This window comes from Caloenas nicobarica, chromosome 15, assembly GCF_036013445.1.
Source record: "Caloenas nicobarica isolate bCalNic1 chromosome 15, bCalNic1.hap1, whole genome shotgun sequence".
NCBI classification, from domain to species: Eukaryota; Metazoa; Chordata; class Aves; order Columbiformes; family Columbidae; genus Caloenas; species Caloenas nicobarica.
Genome location: NC_088259.1, coordinates 3426104 through 3444297, shown reverse-complemented (window position 1 = coordinate 3444297; position 18194 = coordinate 3426104). Strand labels below are relative to the sequence as shown.

The following is an 18194-nucleotide window of genomic DNA, read 5'->3' as shown; positions in this document are numbered from 1 at the left end:
ACACACACCCACCCACATATTAATTCATTAAAGGCAAATGGTCTTTCACCTATAGGTGAAAGACACAATTTTTTAAGTCTTCTAGAAGAGAAATGGGAGCAGATGCATTTAAAGTAATTCAACAGCCAGCAACCTCCTCACTCTGAAAACACCCCAGAAATAGCTGGCAGACCCAGAGCACTTTAATCTAGAAGGTTTTGGTATTTAAAAGAGCTCCTTGCTATAAAGCTGTCATTCAATTCATAACAATTTCTCCATTTAGGAAGTAAATATTTGGAGCACTAAATGAGCACACCAGACAGTTTACTTGCCTTTATGCTTTTCAACTTGTTCAACATCCCTCCATCACTGTTACTATTGTCCAAGTGCAAGGGTTTGGTCAGAGATGTCACTCTTTATCTACAAAATAGTATCTCAACGGCAGGTCAGACAATATCACAGGCAACAGCCTTCACTGCCAAAAAAGGTCAAAAGGAGTTTGGCTCCAGTTATAAATAAAATACACAAAGGAATCAAGTTTTGGAGGGCAAGAAAAACAGGACCACCAAATGTTTGTTCTGAGTCAAAATCAGGTTAATAATGCAAAGCAGACAAATGCTGGCTCAAAACAAAATCTGAGTGTCAGCCTGATTACCAAGCAATTTAAAGGTGCTTTCAACATCTGTAATATTCCAACTAATAAGATGCTGTTCAGTTTACCTCTAAAATGCTGCTGTTTTAACAGAGAAAACAAGCACATGCCTACAAATGTGGCCCGTTTTATCTTTCCTTATGGAAATGATTTCGCAGTTGATGAAATGAAAACCAGAGCATTACAAAAAAGTAACAGGTTTGCTGAGAGGTGTCTCTGGATGCTACAGGTGAAAAAAGCAAAAAAACTTTGCTGTAGACTTTCTAAACACCCTAAAGAGTTTTATCTCCCTGCTGTGGACTTCCAGGGAATTAGACAAGCAGAAGGCATGTCAGTTCCCATCCAGGTCCTAAGGATGCTGGCAGAACATTAAACCCTTTTTGGTTTCATCATTAGTAAATTAAACGTATAATCCCCATTACTGATTATGGAATCATTTATGGTGGCTTTGTGGCACCCAAATTCAGTTAAAATTGGTGGGTTTTAGAGGCTGATGCAAAACAAACCCATGAAAAAAGTTGCATACTGAGCAACACCTTGTTTACTCGTCTCCTTTTTTTCCTCCTCCAGCAGTTCATACTCTACACCATCTGTTTTAGTTGCTCACTGACAACACAGCTGATGCTTGGACATGAATCTTGGAGCACTTCAAGCATGTTTTACCATACCAAACCTTTCATCTTCTTACATCCAGAGACAGAGCTGGCCTGCTGTACAATGTTGACTGAAGAGGAGAGTGGCAAGAGATGATTTCCATGGCATGGAGATAAATCTGTGTGTGCAGAGGGGAAAAGTATTTGTTTTTTTCCCTGTAAGATTCAGCCCTCCAAATATTCAAATAACCTGAGGAGCAGATTTTTCCAGCTCAAGTAAATGACGCAGGCTAGCCACAGCACTGGTTTTTGCCTTTAGAAACCCCATGTGGATATTACACATTAAACACTTTCAGTAGCTTAAGAATCACAAAAAAAGTAAATCCATGGCAAAATCCAAAGCATCCCACTATATAAAACAAGTCAGGCCACAGTCAGATCTTTAATAAAAGCACTTTGAGTCAGTGACAAAATACAGTAGACAAGACAACCCAGAAAAACCCAGTTGGGGTAGAAGTGTGCTCCTGGTGTTTTCAGAGGATTGAACAGGGTCCCTGAACATAACCACCCCCTCAGCGGCTGCTTGGCTGTTCACAACACACTAGAAAGCTGCTAAAAAGAAGTCACTCTTGCCTCACACCTCCTCAAGTTGATATGGAAGAAGCATAGAAAGGTCTTCGTTCAGACCAAAACCGATGGAGTAAATTAACCCAGGAAAAACACCACTCCAGCTCTAAACTCCAAGTAGGAGATAATTTTATAGGAAGGAGACCAACCTATATTCCTCCCTACTTCCCCCAGTTTCACAACACACACTTCAGCTGTACCACCTTTGTGGAGAGAAGCCTGACACTGCCAGACTCCTAAGAGGGTTCATCTAATTTGAGCAGGGCATGGCAGAAAGCATCTCCCTGTAGAAACCATTCCCCATCCTATCCGTCAGTCTGTTCAAAGAGGCTGTCAGCCACACGCTTGACAAGATTATGCATTTTCTTTTAGCAATCTTGTGTCTTGCTTCCCTCATTGGGACAGCAGGAGCCAAGAAAAGGTGCACAGGATCCTTTTCACCATGCAGTTAGCTAAGTAACCAATCCTAATTCCAAGAGTCAGAGTGATCTTTCACAAATGAGGCCCTGAAGCTCCCTTGGTAAGAGTGAGGGGGTCTGTAGCACAGAGGGGCATGGCAAAGGGCTTGTTCTCAGGAGCCCAGCACACACAAGAGCTTTGGAAGGTTGTATCCCTGCACTTTGGTCTGTGGGTAGTGCCACCTGCTCAGTATCTGTAGTGGTCTGGCTTGAATGGCCCATCTCTTGATAAGCCCAGGTATTTGGCTTGCTTGTCACTCAGCTTCGTCAGCTTCACACACAGTTTATCCAGATGAGCAGCAGCCACAGCTTCATCCAGCTGGAAAACAAAACATTGGGTCAAGAATATTAGAATGGAGACCTACTAGTTCAGGAAGTCATGGTCAGTGGTGAGAAATGAATATGTGAAAACCAATGGCAGCCCTAAGGACGACTTACCAGGCTGACACAGAACAGTCAGACAGCTCTTTTCCTGCCAACACACCTCACCCACTCGAGCAAAGAGGCACCTGCTCTGAGCACAGAACTACGTCCAGATGGAAAAGCCCCGTGTCTTTGAGGAAGTTCAGTTAGGCTTAAGTGAGACAGACAACTCTATATAATCAAGCGCATTTCAATCTCATTTACACACTCGCATCCATCCAACAAGAAGAGAGATCAAACCATTCAGAGATAAGAAAATCCAGTTTGGTAGAACAGTAAAGCCCCAGTCATGTTTCCACTACAAAGACACCTGGACATACTAGATGATCATCTTAAAATTTCAGATAAGTTCTACTACTAGGAAAACAAAAAATTCATCTCCTTTCCAGATAGCCCATCTTAGGAGTATTAAGAAATTCATTCCACAGTCACTAATTCACCAAGAATACTGGTATCTATTGGCATTGCCTTCATCAAGAATAAAGCCAAGGTGAGCTGTAGGGCATGGGTTCAGAAATATGTTGATATAGCTTATTTATGCCAGAGGTGTCAGGCAGACATGCAAACTCAAGGGATTGAAAAATGTGTAAGGTTACAAGACAGTTAAGTACTACAGGAGACAGGTAAAAAAGAGGCAGAAAACAGAGTAAAATGGCAAACTAGCTGCTGTGTCAGAGAGGAACATACAGCCATAAAGGATATTCAAAGACAGAAAGGACAGCACTGAGAAAGGATCAGGTGCTGCTGAGTAATAACAGAAGGACAAGTCCGATCACCATTTGTAATTCCCGCAAAACACCAGTAACCATTGCTAAGAAAACGGGTACGTCTGAACTCCAGCAGCACAGGAAAGACTGGCAATATTTCCTCCATACTAGTTAAACAGATGTGAAAAGTTGCAATATGTTTGAAGGGCAATAAATCAACAAAACAACCAAGGGCCAGATCTGCAGCTTGTGTGAACCAGCATGTCCTAAGTGACTCAATAACTAGTCCTAGACTTCCCACTCAAAGGGATTGTGGTAACAAGCAACTACTCTGAAGTAACCCCGTTGTAATGAACCAGGTAAAAAGCTACATCTGTAGAAACTAATTCACTGCAGCTCAACCTGCTCATAGTAAGTAATATGGAATTGCCAACATCTCTAGAGAACAAACACAGCCAAAGATGTAAAACACAAAAGCATAAGACAAAGTGGTGGAAGAATGTGGAAGGGAAGCGTGAAAGTTATTGCACACTACATAACAGTCAGGAAAATCATGAAATAAAGAAAAACTAACTGGAAGGACTGTGTTTAGAAGAAAAACAAATATTTAATCTTAGTAGATCCTGCCAAAACAAAAGAGTTAAAAATTGAATGACATGTGAAGATCTGATAGGTGCATTTCCAGCAAGTTTAAGAAAGATTACACCCACTTGAAAAAGAGCTGAGTCCCTGACATCTCCCAAATCAGGTTCTCAAACTGCAGCAGAGATCAGTTGTTTCACAGCTGCTTCAGCCTGAGGATGTCAAGAGTTAGATAAAAAGCTACACAAACTTATACGAGGGTAAGCTGACACTTACCTTAAAATCAGATAGCTGAGCATAAGAATGGACAGATTTGGTGCCAAGAACACAGACACAACAGTTTGCCCAGATTTCCAGGAACAGCCGTTGTAGAAATGGGTGTATGTTTGTAACAGCTGAGCAAAGCGATATTCTTGCAGTCAAAGAAAGTACAATGTAAGGTATTTGGTAATTCTTAGATTTACATTTGGACCTCAAAGCTACTACACAGAACAAGGAAAGACACCAGTCAGAAAATTATCACAGAAAGCTCTTCTGCCCATCTTCCGTTGGTTCTGACAAGACAACTGTTTTATTCTTCGAAATGCTCTATGGAGCACAGAGTGAAAAGAATATTTTGTCACAGTATATGAACCTGAGAGATCACTGCCATGTGCTCCACTAACATGCAACTGATCTGGGCATTCCTTCTCGTTGCCAGTTCAAGCATACTTACTAAAAATTGTTATTCAGGAAGAGTATGAAGCCACATTTTATTAGCAACACTGGACTATCATTTTCAAGAGAATTGTCAACAAAACTTTTCCTTTGAAAATTACGTGTCAGTTTGCTGATCAGCTCCTACACTGTATTTTTGGTATGCTTGAACACTAACAGGTGGGTTTGGGAGTTCTTCAGCAAACACTTCCTTATGAAGTCCAAACATATATATTCCGTACTCCCCGAAACAAAAAGTATTTTCACATTTAGTCTTACACCTGTTTGCATTTCAAAGGCAGTGGGATTTAACTTCACCATCTTCTTCAATGACCATCTCAAATGCTCAGGCTTGTTTTGGAAAATTAAAACCAGGTTAGTTTTATAAAAGGAATTTGCAAGTTGTGACATGATCCAGATTTTTCCAAAAGCAAAGAATGCAGAGAGATAAGTTTAAAGGGAAACCCGAAGGAATATGTCATTAATATTTTGTGAGGTTATTAGGAACGGACTGTGGTAAGCTCTGCTCAGGTGCAAACGGGACCCAGATTCTATCAACCACAGTAAAAGTTATTCCTAGTTTCACTCCAGCTTCAGCTCTGCCCCACTAGAGTTTGCTGCTGGGTATGTATGTGAACATTTGCCACGAACGCTGGTGTTGGACTTGATCTCCAGAGGTCCCGCCCAACCTCAACCATCCTGTGATCCTGTGACGTTCAGCAGAAGGGATGGGCTGGTTGGGAGAAGCTCCCTGACTACCCTGAGGCAGCAAAGGGCTTCTCAGTACCTTAGGGAAGAGCCCCAGATCAAGCCAAAAAGTGACTGGACATTCCTATCACATGTGACAGACAAGTCTCAGCTCTGCACAACAGGTTAACCACAAAAAACAGCCCTCTTCAGACTCAGCATGACCAGAGCCAAGTGTTCACTGAGGGATAGAAGCTCCTTGACACAACATTTAGTAGGAAAATGAACTCCAAGCACAAATAAAAGCAATCTGCATGATCACATCTGAAATTGGTTTCCTTAGCAGCTTGCATCTTTCTGCTCTTCTAACTCACCTTCTTTGGCAGGAAATGGACTCCAACAGAGTATTTGTCACTGTTGGTCCACAGCTCGATCTGTGCCAGCACTTGGTTGGTGAAGGAGTTGCTCATAACAAAGCTGGGGTGACCCATGGCACAGCCCAGGTTGACCAGGCGGCCCTCAGCCAGCAGGATGATGTGACGGCCGTTCCTCAGTGTATAGCGATCCACCTGCGTGGGGAAAAGCAAGAGCAGTATGATGTCAGGGTGAAGAGAGCTTTTTAAATCATGCAGAGCTTGATGGGCTTCCTTCCGACATCAACAATTCAGCAGTGGGCTTGCAGCACAGACTTGGATTAGAATTGAGACGCCTCTCCCTCAATTCCAAGCCTGTGTTTGCGAAGCCTGTAAGTATTTGAGACTTGACAGAACACAAATCTTAGCATCTGCTTCACATTTAAGCACAAGTGTGATGGGAGCGGCTGAGGGAGCTGGGGGTTCAGCTGGAGAACAGGAGCTGAGGGGAGACCTTCTGATCTCTGAACTGCCTGAAAGGAGCTTGGAGCCAGGGGGGGTCGGGCTCTGCTCCCCAGGAACAAGCGCCAGGACCAGAGGAAACGGCCTCAAGTTGCGCCAGGGGAGGTTGAGGTTGGATCTGGGGAACAATTTCTTCCCCAAAGGGCTGTCGGGCATTGGAACAGGCTGCCCAGGGCAGTGCTGGAGTCACCATCCCTGGAAGGGTTTAAAAGGTGTTTAGACAAGGTTCTCAGGGACAGGGGTTAGTGCTAGAGTTAGGTTATGGTTGGACTTGATGATCCTGAGGGTCTCTTCCAACTGAAAAGATTCTATCTAGTTCTTGTGTTTTTCCCACACGTATGTTGTCTCAGATGGCTGTGGTGGGGAGTGTGCTGCCAGCAGTAAAATCCATACAAGCCAAATTGTAACAACTGGTGCGGAGAGACCGGAGAGAAGGGGGAACACGTCTGCATGCAACAGTCCAGAGCCTTTGCATTTAGACACAGGGTAAAAGCTGAAGTTCTCAGCCTACTCAACCTGCTCTCCGTCACTCTCCCCACTCCTGTCAAGCCAGTGCTTTACAGTACAATAAACAACTGTCATCATTTCTGGTGTTCCCTCCTTCGCTCTCAGGGGGCCAAAGACACAGTCCTCCACCCAGCTAAGGAGACAGGTCTTCAGCTACATGAGAGTCCCACACAGTTCAGGAGATGATGTCACTCAACTGTCTGGGCCAGAGGAGGCTCCTGCAATGGTAAAAGTTGTCACTGGTGATTCTATCCCGTCATCACCCCTGTAGGGGGTTATAATATTAAAGCCCACCATGAAAGGCCAACATGGCCTATAAGTTACCAGAATATTCAGTATTCAGCGGTATTTATTGCTTGTGTCATGATAAGCATGTGGGAGCAGAGCCACCTTTGGAAGTCTCAAAAGATGATCAACAACCTACTCTGACAAAGGTTAATGCTTTAGACAAATCCATTTATTTTATGCTGTCATAGCACAGCAACTGTGAAAGAGCTAGAAGGGTCCATCCCCACAGCTGTCTTCATACTTTCAGTCTCAAAAGTTATTTAATGTGAAGAAAACACACTTTATTTTCTTAAAGCTTTGTCCTGTAAGTTAAAAGCCATATGGGATGAAGCTCTAATTATAACACCACCATTTTCAGAAAAAACATCTTTGTGCAGGTCCTTAGCAGAGATGTAATAAGTAAACCAACAGAAACCATTTTATTAGAACAGTTATTTTGCCTTCAGGGCAGTTCTGTGCCTCCGTCTTCCTCAACTATACTCCAATCACAGCACTATTTTCTACTTATTGGGTTCGTAGAACAGATTATTGTGTTTTCAGTATAATATCTGTAGACAGTAAGCACCTCAAACAGAAGCCCTAAATAACATTCTTAATTTCCTCTGGTCCAAGAGCAGCACAGCAAGGTAGGGTTAGCAAGAAAGCTCTCCAGTGAGCAGGCACAAGATTTCTTATGGATGTCGATTCTCCAGTGCGGACCACCAGTGACAGCGCTCAGTCTGCCCGAAAAATACCGTCTGGGCTACCTTAAGATTATGGGAGCAAGTAATGAAACCAAGGAGGAAGCAGCCAGAAAGCAGAACACTAAAAACCCTGAGAACAGCTACAACATTACTTATATTAAGCATTATATTTACAGTTTAAACTACGACAAGGTAGCAGTTAAGTAACATTTAGGTCTTGAAGTCTGAATCAAGTGGTTTGGGTGTCAAGATACTATATCCATATGATATCCACATAGCTGGCACCCGGACAGCTGCTGGTTTGGGCACAAAACGATGCATCTTGGGCAATCTGCTGACATGACCCATTCAGTGCGCAGGGTAACACAGACAGCGCAAATTAGTGTCTTTCCACAGAAAAAAATGTGGAATAGCAGTGGTATCAGCAGAGGTAAGTCAGTACTGTGAAAACACATCTCATCTACAGGTAGATAGAGAGTCTGATTTATAAGCTCAAGAAAATGCCAGAGAAGTGGAACTCAAGTTATGTGAGCATTACGTTCATCTCCACACTTACACAAACGCCTCTTCCCTTGTGCCATCAGCATTTAGCTTGCTCTGGATGTTCTGTCTGCTTTACACTTCTCTCCACACCATGATACATGAATAATTTATTTTCAGAGCCAAAGTTCACTGATCCCAGCCTGACCTTTCCCTCCCCTCTAGAGCTGAGCTTGTGCTACACATCAGTCTCTAATACCAGATCGCAGCTAAAGCAGGAGTGCAGTGAAAACCCATATTCAAAACAACGTGCTAGCTTTTCGGTAATAAGCCTGTTTCCTCCTTAACTGTACTTTAAAAGCAGATGAGTCAGAATGGCACAATAAGACTTCTTCCTTTTCCAAGTATTAAACATTTCTTACACCAGCCCACTACTTGTTAACAGAGACCACATGGTACTGAAAACGATCATGTTGGACACATTGACAATTACTTTGTAATTCTAGCTGAAGCCTGGCAACCCACAGCTCTGGTATTAATTCTCTCATCAGGAAACAGACGTCTTCATAGGTGGTTAGAGATTTTTTGCTCTTGTAATAGATTCCCCTCCCTGCTACAGGATATTAAAAAAGCTGTTAGAACTTAGCAGAAGTTTGAACATTCAGAGAGTTGGTATTTGGCATTATAAAGCACAGAATACCTCACCCAGAACACTGATGTGAGAAAACATACGTGATTCTAAAGACAAGTGCAAGATGTCACACCTCTTACCACAGGACTGAACTTCCCTTGAGGTGCCCCCATAAGACTGGGGACGAGATGACCATGTAAGAGTCCCCTTCATGAATCTGAGCAACAAAATCAAGGAATCAGCAATGGCCTAAGTGGCAGACTGATTATTTCCTTCCCAAATTTCAGTGTAAGAGCAATTCTATTGATTTCTTGTAATGAAATCTGCCCTGAAAAAGGTCTCAACACATGCAGATGAATTTCTGTGCAGGTGGTGAGGGACAGAAGCTGCAGGACACCTCCTGGGAGCTCCTTTTTAAACCTAAAGTTAATGCATGACCCAGAAAAGTTAAGCCATTGCCAATTTCTACTTCAAGCCTTTCTTTTGTTTCAAATATGGAATCTGGGGCTATAAAGTCAAGTCTTCCCTCCCAGTCCTGCACCCTCCTTTTGAAACAAATAAGTTTTTGGGATGCATGTATGTTTTAGTCCAGTCCTGCAGCTCCGGCCATCAGGCTTGGTAAAGGAGCACAGAGAATGAAAATAGCAAAGAATAATGAAGCTTTTACGCAGCAGAACTTGTTCCTGTAACACCTGCTCAGCTGGTCTCTCCTTACCTTGTCATGTAGGTCTGAAGTCTTTTAGAAATAAGAAATCCAAACAGACACAAAATGGAGCATAGGAACATACCACTAGCACAGTGTAGCTACATATGGCATTAAATACACCAAGAACAGAGTCCAACTGGAGATTCAAACTCCTTCACAGTGCTTCAGATTCACTGCTAGAAGTCAAGAAAACCCAAGTACTCACCTGAGCCAGGGACCGGCTCATTGGGCTGGCAGTATTCAAGTCTACAGGCCACCCTCACTTCAGTAAAGCTTCAAACACATGGAATGGCCATGTAAAATCAGATTTAGTTCTAGGTACATCCCATCTCCGGCGGTAAACGCAAGATGGGTAAGGAAGAGTACAAGAACAGCCCAAGGGTGACATGCTATTTCCCCTAGTTTCCCTCTCAGCTTCAGCTATCTGTGGATCAAGCCAAGACAGAGCTGGTCCACTCAGAGACATCTTTTACAGACTTTAGCTAATGACTTAAACATACACGTCTGTGGCACCCACAGCATGGTGGGCAGCTATTTTCAGAGCTTTTCTCTGTAAGCAGGTTCCTCCTTTTGGTCCCTCTGAGCCTCCAGCTTGCGACAGCAGTGGTTTATCTAACTGACTAGAGATTCAGGGTAGGAGGCAGGTCTTCAGCATTAAAGCATATGGATGACCCAGACTCTAATTCCATCCCTTTAAATAAGGTAATACTCTGCTTTTAACCAGAAACTTGTTAGAGTTTTCATACCTTGGACTAGGCTGCAACTCATTGCATCTAATACATCTGTGGCAGAATGACTCCTTCCATCCAGAGAATATAAAGAACCAGGGACTACTACATCCGTCAATAATGACACTTAGAATTCTTCATATGGACTTTAAGAGCCACACTGAATGGCCATGTGCAGGTAGTTTGTATATTACCATATTAACATTCAAATTAGCCTTCAGTATTTACTTTTTGAGCAGTTCCAGTTTTAGTTTTACAACCCAAGCTACCCAAAAGCAAGCAGGTAGCTGTAAACTCCTCTAGGACATGAGCCAGCGAGCAAAGTCAGCTCCACACTGAGGTCATAGGCAAGAACAGACCTGAATGCAGTGAGAACTTGAAGGTCTAACTTCACACCTAGTTGAGCCCACATAGTGTCCAACAGCACACAGGATACTGAAAAGACTCACACCTGCTTAGTAAGAATTTGAAGGGTGGCAAATAAGCCGCAGGGAAGTTATGAAAATTGGAAGGGCAGACTGAGATCTACTAGGACACATGTTTGGGTGTGGTGTTTTTAAAAAAGTAGAAAACCTGTCCCAGAATCCTGTTAAACACATTGCCACTTCAAAAGGTAACCAGAAGTCCCACATCAAGCCAGACAGAGCCTGGTTTGCTTTGTGATGCTCTCCCTCGATGCTGGTGTTACAAAACAGTTTTTATTTAGTTTACTTTTGTTTTGCTGCTCTGGGATACACAGCTGAAAAGCTGATATTTTTAGAGCCCTGTTTTCCTGTGTAGCTTGAGCCACAGCTTGAAATAAATACACAGTGGGAATGCAAGGATAAAACATCTCGCCTTGTCTGCCCATGCACAGATTTCTGGTCTTCACAGGTTTCTAAAATGAAGCCACTGAGTCTGGAAGAGAAGTCTGAGTTTGGCAAAGCTCCAGCTGGGCTTTCCTGATGCCTCAGTTTCCAAGTAGAAAAATGCTTTGAAAACAAAGATGTGTGAATTTTTTCAAACCCTGCCAGAATCCCAGAAGATATTCCCTTGAGATTTGCTCTAATCCTGGCACTCTGCATCAGGACTGTTCTGGTGCAGGGCACTACATGAGCAAGCAGCTTCCTCAGCGGAAATTCAGAACAGCCACCGCGCAGCCTGTGGGCTCTGTTCTTAAGTTTTATACAGTCTCTCTTGGTCTGTTCTGTATTTGTCATCTAACCTGCTTTTTGAATGAGTGATGGTATTGTTTCCAGCTGAAGGCTATCAAAGAAAGCACATTTCCATACCTCCTCACTATACCCCAAACATCAAAGCTAACTTGAACTTGATGCCATTGTCTACACCACCACCACTAAGGGGTAGGCTCCTGTTTGTCAAAGAAGCAAGAACACACATAGAAAGATGCATCCACACCAGGCACCTCTCACCATAGACCATGCTGTACAATTGGGCACCAGCTGGAACCAATTGCTTTAATGCCAACACAAGAATACGATGTGCAGCTTGTTCCAGGTTAATTGGGGATGAGCAGAATCTCCATTCTGCCCAGCCCAGAGCAACAGTGGCTTCCAAGAAAGCCAGAAACACAAAGTACCTGAAAATAAATATCCCCCTTTCTGGAAATAGACACTGAGTAGCTAGTGCTTCTTTCTAGCAGGAGAGCTTGTGCCAAGGCCGTCTCACCTGAGGTTTAACATTCACCGCCTCTACTGCATTTTCATTCAGCCACTTTGCATCCACTTCCACATCAAAATGGCCAATATTACACACTATGGCATCATCCTTCATCTGCTCAAAGTGCCTGCAAAAAAGTTATATCAAAAGTTAATGCACAAAAAAAAAATTTCTTCAGCACTTCAGCTCTGGTCCATAGTTCTGCTCAAGGAGAAACGAAGTTTCATTTCATGGCTCTCTGGCTGCACAAGATGTGTGAGTCTGGTAATCTTACAGGTATGGAAAGCCTACCGGGAAAAACTCTCAAGCTCCTAGGGACACTTCCCAAGGATACAAGAGATTATTGGAGAGAAAATAGTTTCCCAGTATGAAAAGTAAAACTGTTTTCTTTAATTGGTCAAAACTAAAGTGTCCGCAGTTATTTCTTTCTTACACAGAAGAAATGGTTTTCTTCATGACTTCAAAGTTTCCAGCAGTTTTACATCTTTAGAGACTGATGGACTTATCTCCTCCCACTTAATCTGACCTTTCATTACAACACGTATAATCATAACGGCAAAGACAGGAATGAGTTCATGCAGGCTATAAATTAAGATCTAGGAAGAAATAAAAACCTGCAGGGTAGTTTACTAAGAACAGGCTAGTTTCAAGTCTGCTATGTGTACTCACAGATGGATTCACTTTCAACCTTTACTATTCAATTTTATCTACCCCCTCTTTCATTCCCATTTATCTGTCCTGACACAGAATTTAGCCCTGATGCTCTCGTTCTCCAAAAGTCCATCTATCCCTCTACGCATTTAGTTTCACCATCATTACATGCTGTAAGAAAAACAATTGCAACATGGAAACATCCAGCAGAACTGAAAGATCAAAGCCCCAATTTCTCACTAAACTCATGCTAAAACCACATGTCCAGAAACAAGACTGTGTGCTAACTCTCACCATACTGTTGGCAATTTATGACTGCATTAAAAAAACCCTAGGCGTACATGTATGCTTTCACTAAAGCAAGTGGTTAGACCATACCTGCCCTGAACGATGTCAGTGCAGCCGGTGGTGGTAACAAAGATATTGCCTTCTTTGCAGGCTTCCTCCATGGTTGTAACTTCGTAACCTGAAAACAGAAAAAAGTTACTCCTCTACTCAACCACCAGTACTTATTAAAAAATGGGTTACAATATTATGAGTAGAAAAGTACAAAGAAAGAATAAGAGAAGTCTGTGCCAACACCTGACCTATGGATGGTGCAAGGTAGAGGGTATACTCATATTAATACCAACACAGCAGAAAGACATCTACCCCTCACCTGCTTCCAGTTTGCGGAACTGTACATTAGTGTCTTGTGTCCATAGGTGTAGTATCTGGCACAGCACTCGGACAGGATCCCGGGGGTGAAGTTTGCACAGGAAAGTGCACCCACAACACCTGCAGGGTCTAGTGGGGTGTGAATAGAAATGGGTAAACTGGTACTAAGAAGCACAGTTCCATGAGGCACCCACAGAAGAGAAGGAGCGCAGGGGCCAGAGCACACCATGAGCACAGCTGGGAAGGCAGAGAGCACAGCATTGGTCTCCAAAAACATCTCCTGAAGGCCTGGTGTTTTACTGTAGAGATATTCTAGTGAAGTATTAACCCACACTGGAGGTTAGGGTTGCACAACTTCAAGATAATGAACCCATTCAAAACCAGGCTTACAAGGTTATGAAACAGGGGCCTTACTCCACTAGGGTCTCTACATCCTTGACTCCAAACACATCTTCAAGGCCAATACTCAAACTCCTTCCCCAGCTGTAAGGAAAGAGTTCCTACAGTTAAACTGGAGTCACCTCTACCTGAACAGGGAGAGGGCTGAAACCCACCGAAACTTTCTTGGCCAACTCTCATTTATTGCCCTGCGCTGACATGCAGAGACCTCCATCAGCTGCATTGATTTCACATCTCCTTCAGCTCTCACCTTCCATGGCTGCCTGCAGCGCGTTGATGGGATCGATCTCGGTGATGATGACTCTGGCTCCGAAGCTGCGCAGGGCCTGAGCGCAGCCCTTGCCCACATCTCCGTAGCCTGCCACCACTGCCACTTTTCCAGCAATCATGACATCTGTAGCACGTTTGATGCCATCGATGAGGGACTCTCTGCAACCATAGAGGTTATCGAATTTGCTCTGTGGAAGAAAAAGGAGCAGTTTCAGAACCAATGAAAGTCACTCAAGTAAAAATTCCTTAGAGAAACAAAATGGACTCATATGCAAGTACTAAAAACCAGGAGGCTGACAGCCAGCTAAATACTTTAACCTCAGTGAGGGATGGGAAGAAGATAACCTGGTTTGATGTTTTTATTTATCCCATTTCAATATATGTAATTATACCAGATACAGGTTTCAGCACACCTCTGGTGAGAAGCATTTCCTAAGTAAGTTGTGTCTACTGACTAGGCCTTAAAAGTTTGCTACAGGTAACCTGGATTTATCAAGTAAAAGCACAAACAATTCCTGTGTACAGAGGTAGGTCTGAGTTCCTTAACCAGATGTTCATCAGTTCTCTGTTGCTGTTCATCAGACAACTAACTTTACCAAGAGCCACAGGCAGGCAAAACACACCAGCAGAATATCTGGCTAATGGGTTAGCACATATTCTTAGCTTTGCAAGACACATGCACCCTGCAGAAGCAGCAAGTTGACCACACCAACCATGAGAAATTGGTTCCTGCAGCCCAGGAAGATCAAAATTACATCTTCCCCCAGGAACAGCTACAGTAACACTGTCAGACCTCACCATTGCTCAGATCTAGAAAAATCCAGCAAGTAGCTGTTCATAATACTGGTTATCACAAACAAGAGCCCCTGACTTTCACCTCCTAATGCCCGAATTGCACAACATCCTCCTGCTGTCACATTAACTCGAGCTTAACGGCCTGACCTCCACATCAAAACTCCTCTGCTAAGTCAGACATCAAATAGTATTCCACTTGAACATCTTCCTGAGCTCAGACACATACTGCTGTGCTGATTTTTGTAATGCTCTTCCATTTTCTCCTTGGGACCTTTGTTTTGACATGGAGGATGGGCTGTATAAACACGTGATTACCTGAAGAGTTACAGATAGCAGGAATTTTTTAAAATCTGGCTATCAAAGTTGTGCTATGCTTCCCAAGGCAAGGGTATGAAGAACTCAACACTCACAGCCAAATTCTGGTCCCAAAGTCTGTCCCATGTTTTCTACAATCATTCTTGCTGTTACTTAGCACAGGTAGCACCCTCGCCTGCTATAAGCAATCCAGATTGGACACCTATATATGAGTAGGGGCACTGACCTTTCAAACAGGACCTATCCTACAGCTATGGCTGTTGCCATCTAACGTGTAAGATGTTACAGTTCATTTTTCAGTCTACAACTTGCAACTGTAAAATTTTTATAATTAAAAAAAAAGCAAAGTCCACATATAAAAATGTTGCAGCTGTGACTCCAGTGCATTATTTGAGCAAGTTCCGAGGTATCCTGGCATATCGCTCCCAGCCTCAGAAGCTGGTCCAGGACTAATGTGTAAGAAGCTATACGAGCTCCTGACTCAGTGCCTGTCAGTCTTATTACAGCCACATTTGCCATTAGCATTTCAGAAAATGTGTTACCAATCCTTCAAATTCCAAAGCTAGTGCCAGTTGATAATTCTCCAAATACTAGTATAGGAGGCTGGCATCAAGTCAAAATATCTAAGTGGGAGAGCAGAATTTGTCAGCTCAGTTGCATGTCCTCCTGGAGATCTAACTGTGCTTAGTACAAATATTCTACTGCATAAATACCAAACAGCACTTGAAAATAAACACTTGCTTGGCACTAAAGTTAGCTCAAGCCAAATTCACTCAAGAGACTTTTTAAGAAACATGTGAATTACAAAATATGCTAAACAGTATTAACCATAACGATGCAGGCAGCACAAATCTGGGTGAATAGGAAGCAGACTAACTTCTTCCAAGATTGACTGGATTCCAGCCCACTAGCCACAAAATGAAATTATCAGACGCATCTTTGTAAGCAGAATGGAGATACACTTCAGACAGCAAACCACAGAGAAAACAGGCCAAACGGTCAGTGAGAACTGCCATGCGTAATAGGAGAATGCTAGTATAGTAACTTGAAATTGATTTAGCAACTAGATTTAAAAAAACATCTAGATGCACAAACCTTAAGTACACCTGAAATTCCCACTATAATTCATCTGCATCCAAAAAGCATCGGCACCCTTAAACATTCTCCCTCATCTCTCAGTTCACCAGGATTGGTCTCAGGTAGCAGTAATACAGCTAAGCAAGGAATAAAATACCTCCTGCCCTGTTCTTTGCAACTGCTGTTCACTTTGTCAGATGGGCCGACCTTTACCAGCCACAAGCTCACGTGGGACACGCTCCCTTTTCCAGCCAGTACCTGCCATCTACCTGCTGGCTTCAGGCTACTCAGAGTGAGGACATGCCCGTTGTCACAGGAACTGACAGCACCCCGAGAGCCGTGACCTCCAACAGTGTTTCCACATTACTAAAATGCAGAAGAACGCATGTCCTTACCTGCAGAAAAAGCCCTTGATGTTCTGACAACAGGATATTCACAATGGCCTGTCCCATTAGAGACATCATGGGCTCACTTCAAGGATGTGGTGAAAATCTGTTCAGTACCAGGTCAAGAATAGCTCAGCAAGAGAACGGACACTTGCATGGGGAATGACAACATCCCAACACCGAACTGGTCAGACGGCAGAACACAGCAGAAAGGGTCCAGCTGCATTACCTTGGTGACGGAGTCGTTAACATTGATGGCTGGCACTTTGAGGGTCCCATTGGCCTTCATCTTGTACAGGTTGTGAACCCCAGTGGTTGTCTCTTCTGAAATACCTCTAATTCCTGTGGGGAGAGTAAGAGGATTCACCTTAGTTGGAGTTAACACTGTTGCAAACCAACACATCCAGGTGCTGGGAGCATCCTAGAGAGAACCAAGTTAAATCCTTGGCAGATAGCAGGGAAGAGATGAGAACCCTCATGGGGGTCCTCAAACAGTAGTTTGAAACTTCAAACCAGTTTCTTCCCTCACGAGGTAATAAAAAGAGCAGGACAAAATATTATTTGCAAAAATGGAAGGGACCGGTTCTAGACCAGGGAATCTGGAAAGACTACACTCTAATCTGTTTTCTCACAAAATTATCAAAAAACCTGTTCTACAAAAAGGGCAAGGTGTTCATCTCAGCGATGTTTCCACAGACCAGTCCATTCTTGTAAGGTAGCTTGAAAGGAGATGATACCTAGAGAACCACACTTAAATCTAAAGCACTTAGATCAACTGAAAAAGTAAAAATCAATAAATAACTAAAACCAAATACACAGTTCACCATTCCCAGTTCTCTTGTTGTGATCATCTTCAGCTCTGATCAAACAGCCAACACTCACCCTAAATCTGGATAGCAGCTACATGAAACTTTAGTTTCATGGGTATTACTAGCACACTCAAAAAACATTATTTCAGAGGTATCTTTGTTTGAAAACAGTCCAGAAGGCAGAGACCAGAGACAAAGAACTGTCTAGAAACCCCAACATCATATCACAGACTAAAATCCTGATAACACGGGAACTGTCACAGGGTTACCTGGCTCCACATTACACCAAAAAGCCAAAGCTGTAAAGACACCCCCTGCTTTAAGGGTCCCAAGTTTTCATGGATGTTTTGACAGCAGCGGCATTACTGCATATGACTTCTGGATATCTCTCCTCCGTAATGTCTCAATAATACCTCATTGTACACAAACTGTCCAGTTGCTACACTGGGCAACCCCCAGATTACTGAGAAAGCCTATCTGCACAAAAAGGTACACAATAAATTGGAAATTAAGCTACCCAGTCTTGCTGAATTTCCACTGTAGAGGATACGGTAATTATGTTTGTTCTTTAAGGACTGGAAGCACACTGCAAGCCAATTATTTTGTTGAAGTATGAATTATTGGGGGAAAACAGAGGAATTCTGCTAAATCAGGCTGAAACCACCAACACAAGCAACATCTCCATAAAGAGATTCATATGGCACTTGGACCTAATTCAGATTCACAAGAAAATATGAAAATTATTAATATGAAGTTCTACGTACACCAGAGATTTATGCAGAGAAGATACTGCCCCCTCCAGGAAAGTGACCTTTCACGTTGACCTCATAGAATAAAATTGAAAGGATGCTCACAAACAAAATAATTTTACAGC

The 18194-nt window shown here is 43.0% G+C and overlaps 1 protein-coding gene across 2 annotated transcripts in view; it reads right to left on the bottom strand.

Moving 5' to 3' along the window:
• Nucleotides 1-1647: 1647 nt before the first annotated feature.
• The window catches only part of AHCY (adenosylhomocysteinase), a 28995-nt gene continuing 12448 nt past the window's right edge, over nt 1648-18194 (bottom strand). For both annotated transcript variants that reach the window (XM_065645393.1, XM_065645394.1), the window contains exons 5-10: nt 16741-16853; nt 13919-14126; nt 12991-13078; nt 11971-12088; nt 5779-5973; nt 1648-2628 (exon numbers count right to left, since the gene is read on the bottom strand). In XM_065645393.1, coding sequence (XP_065501465.1) covers nt 2497-2628; nt 5779-5973; nt 11971-12088; nt 12991-13078; nt 13919-14126; nt 16741-16853 — 854 coding nt within the window. In that variant the 3' untranslated portion in view covers nt 1648-2496. The remainder of the gene's footprint in view (nt 2629-5778; nt 5974-11970; nt 12089-12990; nt 13079-13918; nt 14127-16740; nt 16854-18194) is intronic.